This window comes from Bombus vancouverensis, chromosome 7 (assembly GCF_051014615.1).
Source record: "Bombus vancouverensis nearcticus chromosome 7, iyBomVanc1_principal, whole genome shotgun sequence".
NCBI lineage: Eukaryota > Metazoa > Arthropoda > Insecta > Hymenoptera > Apidae > Bombus > Bombus vancouverensis.
The window spans coordinates 18,004,702-18,018,613 of NC_134917.1; the positions used below are offsets into that span (position 1 = coordinate 18,004,702).

A 13,912-nucleotide genomic window follows, 5' to 3' on the forward strand; every position below is an offset into this window, starting at 1 on the left:
TTTACAAGGACAATTAACGAGAGAAGATTGGTGAAGAAATCGTTGTTTTGCAGAAATTGAGAGATATTTTATCGAAATTTATACATTTCTGAACATAGGCGAGCATTGAAGGTCTTAAATAGCGATTCGTTTTGTGCACCAAATGTTACAACGACATTTACGTCGGCTATTTTGTATGTCTCTGCATCTTTGAATTTCTCACAAACGTATAAACACGCGTAAGTCTAATTATGGATTCGGCGGAAATTTCGATAGTATCGTTTCTTCGTTGAAAGCTCTCGTTCGTTCGGCAAACCGTTGGAAGTATTCGCGTCAATCTTGGTTATTCGAGATCCGGCGTTTCCTGTTCCCGCTGCAATTCCATCGAGACAGAATTAATCCATCGTTGCAGGAAGCTTGTACGTGTGTTGGTTTCTTCGGAACCGCGTTTAATTTCAGAATTTCAATAGCCGCGTGATCGACGTGGACCCTGCCACTTCTTGCTACCCACGGTTAACCAGAAGCAGCGTGGTGGTTAAGATATCGATACGAGGCCGATGAATTCGAAAGTCAATGGCCCGTAAACTTGAATGGCTGTTGTTAACGAAAGACATCTCATTTCGCTTTGTTAAATCGTTTTACGATCCCTTTGGCGAAGTCGTGATTTCTTCGTGACCAACTGTCCTGTTGTATCGCAAAGTTTCTAGAAATCTGCAAGTTTTCCCGAGTTTATCGTACACGCCGAAGTCACAACTCTCTGTATTCCAGAATCTAGTCCCGATACAGAGCGGACGAAGCGTTCGTAAATTCAATAAGCTATAACTGACCGATAACGCGCGCGTAAACCGATTTCCCAGCTGGGAACCGCGTTGGAGGCCGATCTGTCCAGGTCGAAACTATGTACAATTACCGTTTTAATCTGCAGTTTCGAGGGCCATAAATATCCGCGGAGCCGCTCATCGACACCGACAAAGAGAACGCGGCAGAGATGCCGGCAGGGAAGTTCGCGCGAGCAAATTTATTGCCGCGGCCGATTCCACGCGGACCAAGCGTCTATGAGCTTTTATTCCGCCGCGGTATCGACAGCCTGGATCGGCGTTCTTCTCTGGTCGCGCAGGGCTTTTCGGCCGAGTCACCGTGACAATTAATCGCCGTCGTGCTTCGTTCCTCCGGTATTCGCGTTTCGAGCAAAAATATAAAGGAGATTTTCCGTGATTTTTAACGTTACTCTGCCTGGCTTTTTGTTTGGCCGATGGTAATCTGTAGATTGAAAACCGTGGAAACAAAGCAAGGCAAGGACGAAGAACCGAAGCGATTTTTACTACGGAGCTTTTCGCCTTTCTAACCGAGTGTATTATCGCGTATTTTACTCGAACATACCGAGATAAACCATTCAAACGTTACCGCAAAACAAATGGATTAATTTAATGAAAACACATTGAGGATAACGTAGTTGCGCTCGGTCTGACCATAATCGGGTTAAATCTACTGTAATGTAATCAAACCGTTCTATGATTTAACCGCGGACTGGCGCCATCTAATATCGAATTTATCCACGTAAATACAATCTACAAATCCACCGTCGCTGCATTTGTGCCAAGGGAAACGATCGCGCCAAAAACGGCCACATCCGATGGAAAAAATACAGCAAGCTTCCTAAAACGTTTTCCTACGGTCCAGTTCTTGCAACGTTACGGGAGACTACGCGGATAGAAGCGAAACGGAATCGTTTCCATCGATCCCTGACGAAGATATCGATCCCCTTTGGCGGGCGGACCAAGTGGCAGCGCGAGACGGCGGAAGTTCGCGCGATGAAATTTACGGCTGCAGCCAATTCCGCGCAAATGGAAGACCATCTATGAGGTTTTATTCGGCCTGGTTATCGCTGCCACCTATCGGCAGGCATTTGTTTTTGCTTATCGGCGGGGCTACGTCAAGCCCGTGTAGGGGGAGGCCACCGTAAATATGACGGACGGATGCGACGATGGGATCTCAGCGGCGTCAGAACAAACGAGCGCCACGGACCCGAGGCCCCGAAAGTCTCGTACTCGGCTCGATCGAGAGGGATGAACGACCAAGAGACCTCCAGCGCCGACAGGGCTCCCGTTCGACTACGAATCGATATACCTGGCTGCGCGAACAAACGAAATCTAGCAGGAGAAAGGGCTGCTCGAACCAGCACTATCTTCCAGTTCTTTTCTTTCTTCGTCACCCCTTTCTCGCGTCTATGCTCCTCTTATACGCATCTCCGCTCTTCCAAGAGTTTCTCCTCCGTGTTCCTTTATTAGAGCGATTAAGGAATCTGTATTACGCGAACGACGCGCGACGGAGCCGTAGTCGTTCGATTGTACCGTTTGATCAGTTGGAGCGTGATCGATCACAGGGAAAGACGGTCGTTACTTCCACCTGAGATTTCGAAACGTCAGAACGTATCAATAACAACGCGATGATCGAAAGCACTCGAGGCGAGCCTGCATTTTTCCACTCTTAATCACCGACCCTAATTGGTCAATTACGCTCATTACCGTCTCCTACGGTAGAGAGGCGAGTCGAACGATAAAATCACTTTTCTCTCTCTCTCTCTCTCTCTCAATCGCTATCTCTATCTCTTTCCTTCGCTCTGCTTCTCTCACCCTCTCTCTCCCTCTCGTCCGCGTGCATCAGCAGAGGAGGTGGCTCCCCACCAGAGAACCGTATCCATGGGTAATCCCTGCCTGCCGTGCCTCCCCTGAAACCGAGCTGGACGTAGTTGCAAGAGAGAAACTTATCCCTGGCAGGGAAAAATCCGCGGGTCTATAGCTCTGGTTCGACTCCGTTTCACGGTAAAGGAACCCGGCCATGGAGGCGGAGCGAGCAGAGCCATGCCCCTTCTGCCGCCTCGAGGCCTCGCCCACTTTTGAATTTCCCCTTTCTCGCATTTTCGTCCCCTCCCCGAACCATCGTTCCTGCTCTGACAACGTCTCTTTTCAAACAACGGCTGGGTCTCCCACTAACCGAGGCGCCTCCACCCGCAAAACGAAAAAGTCCGAACGCCGCAGTCGACGATGGTCAAAGTCAGTCGACACGGAGAGCTCGAGTCGAGTAGAGGCTAGTCCAGGTTAGCTGGCCGGGAGATCCATCGATCCGTCGATCCTCGGCTCACCTGTCAAACGCGTCACGCATCCTTCTTCACGCGTTTCCGTGATTATTCTTGGAAAATTGTCGTCGAGTGTGACTCGAACACCATCGGATAGCTGCATATTCGATCGCTTCATTTTCTTCGACGTCGAATCGCGTCGATGAGATTGTGTGGAATCAGTGAGAAAGACATTTCGTCGAATCACAGACATTCGCACTTTATTTCTCCTCTTGCATCGGTGACAAGATAGTCGACAAAGGTATCGGCAAGATGAGAGCATAGAAGATCGAAGAAGATTTGCTCGGAGTGATTCAGTGAAGAGATATAGATTCACAGAGGTGTTCGATCGCGGTCTAAGAATGACAGTACTAAGGATGACCTCCCCGGTGACGCCTCCATCGAGCAGTCCAGGTTCCCACGAGGCCCAGGCGCCCCAGCCGACTTCGAAACCGGTGCATCGATTGAGCTTTTCCGTCGCGGCCTTGTTAGCCGACACTAAAAAGTCGGACTCCTCCAGACAAGAAACGTCCTCCGTATCACCCAGATCGTCACCCTTGGCCTCTTGCTCCCCCGTGAGACAGGAGAACCTGCCAGTCAGTCCGAACTCCGCGTTACAAAAACATCCAGGTGACTACAGATCGAGATACCTGTCGGTGTCTCCGAGCGTCCAGGAACATAGACGGATCGCATACGGCTCCCTGGACGCGAGGACGCTAACTAGGTTTCCCGAGATCGAGGTGGACAGGGTAGAATCCCCCGGTCAACGCTCCGGAACGCTGGATTACGCGGTTCGAAGCTCCACGGACTCCGGATCCACGTCGGAAGTCGCACCAGGTTCCTCGTCTCCCAAAGTCGTCACAGTCGGTCACTCGGATTTCGGTCCTCAATCTCCTAGAAGCAGCTCTCACGAAGCCAGGTCCAGGTGTTCGGAACCGGAAGACATCGAGGAAGAGGACGAGAACAGTCTAGTCGACGTGGAGGACCTACAGCATCAGCATCAGGGAAGCAGTCCGACGCCGGTCAGACCGACTCCAGCGTATATCGGAGGATTTTCCAGTTTGGGAAGCATCTCTGGCATTCCAGCCGGGCTACATCCCGCGGTTTGGGGTGGCGGACATCAGGGTGCAGCGGCAGCAGCAGCCGCCGCCGCCGCCGCCGCTGCCACGGCGAGCTTCTTCCCCTCGCACTTCTCTCATCACGCGCCATTAAACGGTGAGTACCATCCTGAGCGTTTACCTTCTGTTTTTACCCGTTGCACTGTTTTACCAGTGTCGTTTGCCATTTGCTAAACCGACGACAACCGTGTACGGCGCGTCTTTGAACCGCTGGCCGACCGCCAATCGGCTCCGCGTTGCGTTTTTTCCTTTTCGTCGTCCGAGACAAGGCTCGATTGTAAAGTAGCAAGTGTCGCGGAGTAAAGAGAACCGAATGCGATAGTCGCTTGTTCAATGGAGCCGACGGCTTCGACATTCTTCGCTTTCCTCGGTTGTTCGCGGATAAAATTAGTCCCGGTGCAACGGAAGTCCCTCCTCGTGCCTCCGATCTGTCACCGATTCCTTTCCATCTTCTATTTTTGCGTGCACCGAAATTCTGATTGGGACAGTGTTTCGAGGGAGAGCGCCGTGTACAGGGCGTTACAAGACGGTTACACTCTGGCGATTCGGGGCAGATTTGGAAACTTTCCGTATCATGGAACGGGCTTGATTCGTATATCATCTTAATAGTTTGAAATGAAATTATTTCGTATTTAGTTAAAATAATCGATCGTCGTTTCTCATCGGAGAAAGACGAGAAAATTTTGTGCTACCGTGATTGGGTCGAATTTGGAAGTACGTACAGGCTGTTGCAAGATTCCTACGACGTGTTCTTTCATCGTGGTGGCCTGAAGTTAAAGAGCTTAAGAAAATGTTGAAAATATGGGATTGAAAGATAAGATTTATAGGTTGTGATAAAATGCCGTACGAGGTATCGGAGTAACTTTAAAAATGCTTTAGAGTATGATTCATGGACCCTGACGATATTATACCTCCATAATAAGCGGTTGAATTAACTTGCATTCGGCTAAAAAATCAGATAGGGTATCTATCTACACATGTATACATCTACATACGTCTAATAAATTATCGATGCTATTTAACAAATACCATAAAGCTGGTACGACTCGATCGACGTTAAACCGAGTGAATTAAAATACCGAGAGTGAAAAACGTCAAAGAGAAACGGTCTAATTGATAAATTGAGACACACGATATCGTCACGAGGACGTTATTAGCGATCGAAACATCCGGCTGGAAAGAGGCAGTCACCTAAAATCACCGCAAAAGGAATGCAGTTCTCGGAACGCGCGCGCAGATGACTCGTCGCGATTGAATCATCGTTAACACTAATTATTGAGGTCGCGGCTTGATAATTGCGCGGAGCTCTCGTTAAAGAGGCAATCAAAGTTTTCTCGCTTCGTCAGAGCGCCGCCACGCAGACAGAAAAGAGGGAACAGAGGGCCGGTTCTTGTCGAGCTCGTGGAATCCGGACGACAGACAATAGGCGATTATTACAAAAAGGTGTTGCAACTGCAAATCGTCGTTGATCGAATGGAAAACTACTTTTTCCATCGTCGTTAACCTACTATTTCTCTTTTTCTTTTTTCATTTTGGGATTATCTTGAATTTCCATTAACTGGTTTCTAGAATTTTATGAAATTACAGTTTCTTAGAATTAATCGATTATCGCGCGAACAACAAAGGACGAAAGATCGCGTTCAGTTTTTGTTAGAAATAGTCTTGCAGAATTAGAAACGATATACCAAATATGGTCGTCCTTGATTGAAACATTCTATTTAGCAATTTTTCATTTTTCTTTGCTGTCTTTGCTTTCAACCTTCGAGTAAGGATGCAAACTGTTATGCAAACTGTTACAAAACGACGGCCGAATACATATTCTAAATAGAACGAAGAAAGTCAAAGTCGGCACAAAAAGATAATACCTGGCCTGGTTTCTTCGATGTTTAGAAATAACGGATGGAACGTTTTAACTAACAAAGGCAGAATAAATCAACGTATTCCCCTAATATCGATATTAAAGTACGGCAATAAACATAGAAATTAGAAGTAGAAAGATACAATGTTACCTTTAGTACAGGGATTTGCTCTCTCCGTGTCAATTTATAGATCATTGTTGCGCTCAATTGTGGCGCGATTTAGGGCGGCTCACGAGCGAAGTACAATCGACCATAATCGAGGCTCGGCAAACGAGCCTGGGGGAAGCAGCGTGATTTTGAAATATGGCCTCTTAGAGAGGGTGTTCCTCTGGATTGCGTAACCCTTCAAACTTTGCTTCACCGCTCTCTACTTTAACTACCCACCAGAAGGGGTTGAAAACAAGCGTCCCTAATTATTCTCTCCGATATCGATATCAAACAATGTATAAACCCGTATCCTGCTTTCCGTAGAAATAATTTCGAGGAAAAATACCTCGTAAATAAATTAGAAGCAATTGCGCGCGGGAATTAAACCGAACAAACGTCGAGTCGTCTAAATTAATTGCCCCTTCGTTAGAGAAGCTGATTCATTCGGACAGCGAAGATAAATATACTCGATTTCGAGGTACGTTCCTTAGAATTTCGATTTCTAATAAAACGTACGAGAGCACGTTTACGTTCGTTTATCGATCGAGCCGACTAATAAGAGCGCATAGAAATCGTGGCCCACGGAAGCGTTGCGCAACGCGACAAAGAACGCTCGATCGGACGAGCTGAATTTTGCCTCGTCCTTTTCCCGTCGCGATCGTCCTCTTCCCCTCTTACAGATACCCGGGTATCTCCTCGAGACCAGCTAATTATTTCAGTAATTTGCATGAAAATCTATCGAAAGGCTACACTCTTTACCACCGCGTCCGCGTTCGATTCTCAATACCGATTCACGTTCAATTCTATTTTCTTCTTCGTCAATTCCACGCTCTGTAATCGCTTCCACTACGATTGCAAATCTCACTTCGCAATCGCGAATATCCCACAAAGATTCGTTCGAAACATTTTTTACCTCAAATTGAAACAAATATATCTATTTGTGTCGTTATTTGGATCTCATATTCTACATCCTATATCTCACATCCTGCTACCAATACTCTATCTTTCGTATCCTGTTTCGAAAACAACCTATATAAAAGTAGGATTGCTCGAGTCATCTAAGGACCAACGTTTTAATCAGACTTGGAATGGTCGAATTACAGGATATCGTTAATCCTTAAACGATATAATATACCTATAATTATACAGGGTGGTTGGTAACTGGTGGTACAAGCGGAAAGGGGTGATTCTACGCGAAAAAAGAAGTCGAAAACATAGAATAAAAAATTTTTTTAAATTTTTTTTTTAATTTTTCCATCGAGACAACGATCTACAGTGAGATCCGTTATAACGTACCGCACGCGTATCGAGCGAAAGTCCAAAGTCGATTTTTTCGAAAACAAAGCCTCGAACGAAAAATTTTTATTCTATATTTTCGACTTCTTTTCTCGCGTAGAATCACTCCTTTTCCGCTTGTACCGCCAGTTACCAACCACCCTGTATATTGTAATATAACTTAATTAAAAATAATGCAATAACGTAATAACGAAAGAACGAGAAAATATCGTATACCGTAGGTGTAGCAATAGGATTGGGGAAGTTAAAAGGCAAATTATCACGAGTGAAAGGATCGGTCGTTAAAAATTGTTGAAATACGGAAAGAAGGAATTTGAATATCGTACGATATGCCAATTTCCGTGATCGATCGACGGAATGGAATCGCATCGCGATTTCAAGAGAATCCACCACACCGAATCGTTACGCAACGGTCGACAAAGGATACTCAAGTACGAAACCTTCCCCGTTCTAGATCGTTTCGCGGAATCCTCGGCGTATCTCCGCGAGATCAGCTAATTATTTCGAATGCGCATCCTCGATCGACTGGATTAAAATCGGTTTTCGAGGTTCTCGGGATTTCTGCACGGGTTTTCGGCCGGAAACCGACGGATCCTCGAATACAGAGACTAATTGGGACCCTTGGAGAGTCGTAGCGAGAGAGAGAGAGAGAGAGGCAGAAAGAAAGGCGAAGTGGGTGGCGAAGGGAGAGGATCGGCGCACAAAGGACGAGTCCTCCTCGTCAGAGTGGTTGTCTTGGAATCGCAAAAGCCTCGTTCGCGAATACCGAAGCGGGAAGGACGCGGTTCCGCGCGGAGCAGGGGAAGGAAGGGGAGGTGGAGTCTCGGTCTCTCCGTGGAAAATTTGAAATTCAGAAGCGACGAGAGCAGAACGACGAGAACGATCTTCCTGCCCTTTTGTCTCGTCTCGAGAGATCGCTCGTTTCCAGAGCCGTTCACCTCCGCTCTACAAATCTGTCAATTGTCTCGAGACAAATCTCGGGGAATATAACCGATATGTTTCGACACGAGCCATCCTCCTCTCTCTCCGTTCCTCCTCCAGTCTCTGATAAGATGTTCCGTTGTTTCGTCGCGTTCGATTGTCGTCGACTTGTTGTACCGGTTGCGACAACTGTTGCTTGATTCCGCGACATCGTCGGAGATTTTCGACGGTGATTCCGATGGATTTTCGACCATTGTTTAGGATTCTATACGGTTTGTATACCCGTACGCTCAGACCATTAAAAATTAATCGAGTACTATATATAGACTACCGTTTAATCCTAGTAGATCTAGTCCTCGTAGCATAGTCTCGATCGTACAGGATCTGGTTCGACCACCATCCCAGTCCATCAAATAATCGATCAGTAAGCAAAACCACCCAAACCGCCAGACAAGTTTAACAAATGCCGAGTATCGTCGAAACGCGCGAATTTCCGCGCAAAACGCGGTGTACGGCTAAGTGTGCCGGAACATTAACATCGTAATTGTCCGGAGGTGATGTAATCGAGAGGTGTAACCTCGCGTAGAGCGACTCCGGGCGAATTATTCGGGCAAACGGTCGATTATCGGTGTACACCTTTCTCCGTGGGACGATATATCGACGCTAATGAATACAAGCGATAGCGTTAAAGGAGCGATTCGCGGCCGGAATCTTGCGGTCGGCCGGCAAAAAGGTAATGAGGCCAGTTTGCGGCGCCGTTCCGACGGGAAAATTATGAATTGACCCCTAAAAAGTCGCGTTCGCTTTCCTGCCGTGCTCCCCGGATGGATGCAGAACCGGTGGCAAAAACAGGACGTTGCGGTCGGCCGGGGTTCGACTCGGTTCGTTCTAACCCGCGAAACACGTTCCCCACGCTCGTTGCCTTCCTTCTCTCTTCTACTCGGGCTGTGCTTCGGGAGTGACGATGAATGACGACGACGATGGATGATCCTCGAGCGGAACACGCTTTCGGTTGCAGAGAACGGAGAACCGGCCAAGATCAAGTGCAACCTGAGGAAACACAAGCCGAACCGGAAGCCGAGGACGCCTTTCACCACGCAACAATTGCTCGCGCTCGAGAAGAAGTTCACCGAAAGGCAATACCTCAGTGTCGCCGAGAGGGCCGAGTTCTCCTCCTCTCTTCATCTCACCGAAACCCAGGTGACATTCTTTCCATGCTTTTATTTCTTCTTACGTCTGTATCGTATCTTTTGCTTTCCTCTTTTGAAATCGGCGATTACCGGAGACCTACGGTTTCCAAATCTTTATCTCTTTGAAAGAATCGACCAAAGTTTGCCAGACAACGTTCAACTAGAGATTACTTTTTATTATTTTATCGACGTTGATCGGAGTATCGTATCGGCGAAGTATATTTTACGTAGTACCTGTTACTCCCTGCTGATTAACATTTAGTAATTCTTCCATTATATTTATCTCGTTCAGATTCGAAGCTTCTTCCATTTTGATATTAACGATTCGCAGAATAATAATTTTTGTACTCGCCACATTTTCTACATTCATAACGAAACCATCTGTTATAGTTTTCCTGATTATCTTGTTTTTAGATACTCTAACGATTCTATTCTCTCGACGCAATAAATCCATCGTCTTTCGCGCGTCCGTACCGAAAACTGCAGCTCTCTTCCAACGTTCGTTCTCGACAACGGCATTCTCGCATCGCTTCGCGAACGCAATCCCCTGACTCAGCGTGAGCATTCGCCCTCGCTGTATTCGTGACATCTTACGAGACATACGTAACGTGTTAACACAGGGATCGACTCGAAACTCGGCTCCCCTTTTTCCACATCGACCGGTTCACGAATCAAGAGCGCAGTTTTGAACCGATCTTGGACCGATGTTACCAGATGCAGGGTAATTAGCGCGCGATATTTTCGACGCTGGCGAATAACGCGGAGATTTTATTAATAGACTACAAATTACTCGAAACGCGCGATGACCGACCAATTATCCCAGACCGTGGTCTCGCTTTCCACTGTGCCCAAGAGTAGTTTCGCCAGTGCGTTTGTCAACGAGGCAATTCGTCTACTACACTCTATACTTGTTACGGAGACCTACAGCCTCCCGACAAATTTCTTCCGTCTTTGCCGTAGGCTCGTTTAACATCGATACCTTTTCTTTCTTCTCTCGAATTCGATCGAACGCTGTGTAAGCAATATCGATCTGTAACATCCAAATTTCGTTTCTTTCTTCCGCGAACAAAACGATTTTTCTCTCGTACTTTTCACGAATTTAAGAAATTTTCGAATAATACGAAACGCGACTCATTTGAAAATAATCGTAATCGTAGCGCGATCGAGTAATCGTCAAAATTTTAAGCATCGTGCGTTTATCGACGATCCAGTAATCGTCAAATCTATCATCTACGTGTAGTACAGTAAATATACGCTTGGGAAGCGACCCGCTTTCATCGTCGTCGCTTATTTACCACGGTAACTACACCGTTGCGTCTTAACTCGCTCTTTTTGCTTAACCATCCCGAGATCGTCCGACCAATCGCTCCGAAACCGCAACGAAAACCGCTGGACAAAATCGTCGAGCCGTTAGGGCTCGGTATAAAGCAGTCACCGAGTAACAAACGCGAACCGGTTCATTGTTGCAGGTGAAGATCTGGTTCCAAAATCGTCGCGCGAAGGCGAAGCGTATGCAGGAAGCGGAGATCGAGAAATTGCGGATGTGTGCGGTCAGGCAGCAGCACACGACGCTGTACGGCTCTCATCCGGGACTCTTGGCCCCGGCTAGTCTGTATCCCGTCGGAATGCTGTCTCATCCCGGTTTAACGCCTCATCATCCGATCTCTCAGCACTCGTCCAGAGAATGAAAGCGACAGGAGGAGCCAGAGACTCGCCACGATCGGTAGTGAACCGACCTGTCCTCGATCCAACGATCGATTCTTCTGCGAAACTGTTTCTGGATCCGTTTGGAACGGAAGGAAGAACGAAGAAAGAACGATTCGAAGGAAGAACGTAGGATCTGTGAGTTTTGAGATGTCAGAGGAAAAACGAGAGAAACGGACGAAACTATCGTGAAATAAAATTCACAGAGCATCGAAGAACGGAAGAGAATGATCAACGAGAAGTCGAACGGATGTCGGCCGGACTCGTGCAAGACGAATCCATGTGTTTCGGTGAGAAAGTGATTCGGAGCGTAGAGAAGTGCTCGATCGCGAGTTAGAAGCATCGACAAGAAGACAATACCTTCGAAGTGAAATACCTTTATGAGAAGTCTAACCAAAGCGGAACGCGTTTCGAGAAGAGAAACACGATTCTGGATGAATTTGTGGACTCTCTCTTCGCGATCGAATCGTTCAAGTAATGAACTTGTCTAGTGAAAGACGACAGAGAGAGAGAGAGAGAGAGAGAGAGAGAAAGAGAGAGAGACCCAAAGAACAAAACGTCACTTCTATGGGGAGCCATAGTGTATCGTGAATTTGTGCCAATATCAGACATGCTCCCGTGTCTTGTACATAGAGTGTAAATAATCGTTCTCCGGTTGAAAGTTTACGTAGCCTTGTAAATAGGATGTTCGCAAGATGAACGATAGTTCTAACCTGCAAGGATCGGTGGATCGAAGCCGCCGAGGCCTGTTTTCCAATTTTGTATAAATGTAAAACCGTCGCCAAGAGAGTAGCAGAGTTTATTTAATAAAACACACAGTATAGAATTAACGCCTGTTGTTCCTAACTTAATTCCTAACCGGTATATCGTCGTCAATCTTTCTTAAGCGAAAAATATCAAGTCCTACGCTTCGACTTTTATAGAACGGTCTAAATTTCGCTCTTCTTCGTTTCACGAATAAATTAACATCGATCGTTGCCTCTAATTGAATTTCAACGGACGAAAAAGCCTATGCTTCGTGCATATCCATACGTACAACGTCGTTAAATCGATAAAAATGAGAGAATCATGGGCGGATCGCTAATTACAAAAGTCGATGCGACTTTTCAGATAATCGTTCCTATGCATGCCGACGACGATTAGAAAGTAGAAATAAATTGCCGCTGCCAATTAAACGATCTGATGATCTCTGCGACCCGATGATCGATAAATCGAACGAGTTTATTTGGCGGCCGATAGACCATAATCCGCTTTAACGTTCGGATAACGTTCGATTTATGGTCGCATAAATGACAACGGGCTTTTAGAAGCCCGTACGTTCGCGCATAAACCGCCGATCGGTTTTACGGATGCGGAGAGATCGATGTTAGACGGAACGAAGAAATGCCACGAGATCGGAATAGAGGAACGCATGGGAACCGTGCCTGGCTCGGTTAGATTACCGGTCGTTTTTCCACATTTTTCTACGAATTACAGCAGAAAATATCGGGCTGATCGATTTACCGTCGTCCGATCGGTCGAACTCGATTCGTTGTTCGTTACCGGACGCTTTGCGGCGAATTAAAGCTATTCAACCGACAGGAAACTTGTTTAAGCGACGATGAGGCAATCAAAGGAGAAGCTCGAGCAACTTTCTTCGACCTCCTCTAACAAGTTCGGCAATCATCGGCTACTAATCAACTACAATCCTCCCAATTCACACGCAGTCCCCTCTCCTCGGCTCTATAGGCAACGGCGTGAGTCATATTTCACGAAATCACCGTGTATCGTCTTCGATGTCTTCGAATCTTGCCGAAGAAAGATGTTTCTGTTGATTCGATCGTTTATCTAAACCTTCGTCGGATACGGTATTCCTTTTTTATACGATCTCGAATTAATAAAGATTTTTTGTCGAGAATTACGACCTTCTGCGGACGCGGCGAAGAACGTCTTGGAGATTTACTAACTGGACCTTAGACAAAAATTCGAAACGGTCGCTCGGTCTTCACCAGATCGTTTTATTATACATTCTGATAAAAAGTGTCACATCTATCTCCTCAACTTCACATTCGGTGGATACTTTTTGATCGTATCCATATCTTTAGCATTTACCATACTAATCAGCAAAAGCATATGATTCTAAACGGCTTTTAAATACCTGTTCCAAAGATTTCCATCTGGTGCTGCTTGGTCCATTCGTTACAAAAACCTTTTACAAATTTCTACAAATTTCTTCATTAAGAAGATGCTACTTGGTCGTATCTTCCGCATTTATTACATCAACAAGAGCACCAATTACCGACGACCTTTAACTGTACCTTCCACCTTGGTCTCCCACCTTTCTCTCCTTATCGACAGAAATCTTTCTCCGAATTTCATCTTTAAGAAACTTGCCATCACTGCGTCACATGCTTCTTATCCAGCCTATCGCGAGAAGAACGTACGCGTCTCGCGTCTCTCCGTCTCATCGACAAAAATATTCTCCAAATTTCCACGAGCTTCGTCCTTTCCGGTGAAATTGCTCTTGCGATACGCCCACGCGGACACAGAGGTCGTAAAGTAGAAACTTAAAAGAAGCTCACGACCGGCAGCAGCGGTCCGGAC

At 46.5% G+C, this 13,912-nt stretch overlaps 1 protein-coding gene across 1 annotated transcript; it reads left to right on the forward strand.

The window, feature by feature from the left end:
- Positions 1-1,193: 1,193 nt before the first annotated feature.
- LOC117154729 (uncharacterized) lies at positions 1,194-12,159 on the forward strand. Its single transcript, XM_033329972.2, has 3 exons — positions 1,194-4,309; positions 9,454-9,635; positions 11,095-12,159. The coding sequence occupies exons 1-3, from the start codon at positions 3,457-3,459 to the stop codon at positions 11,311-11,313; spliced, it is 1,254 nt and encodes a 417-aa protein (XP_033185863.2). The 5' UTR covers positions 1,194-3,456; the 3' UTR covers positions 11,314-12,159.
- The last annotated feature ends 1,753 nt before the right edge of the window (positions 12,160-13,912 follow it).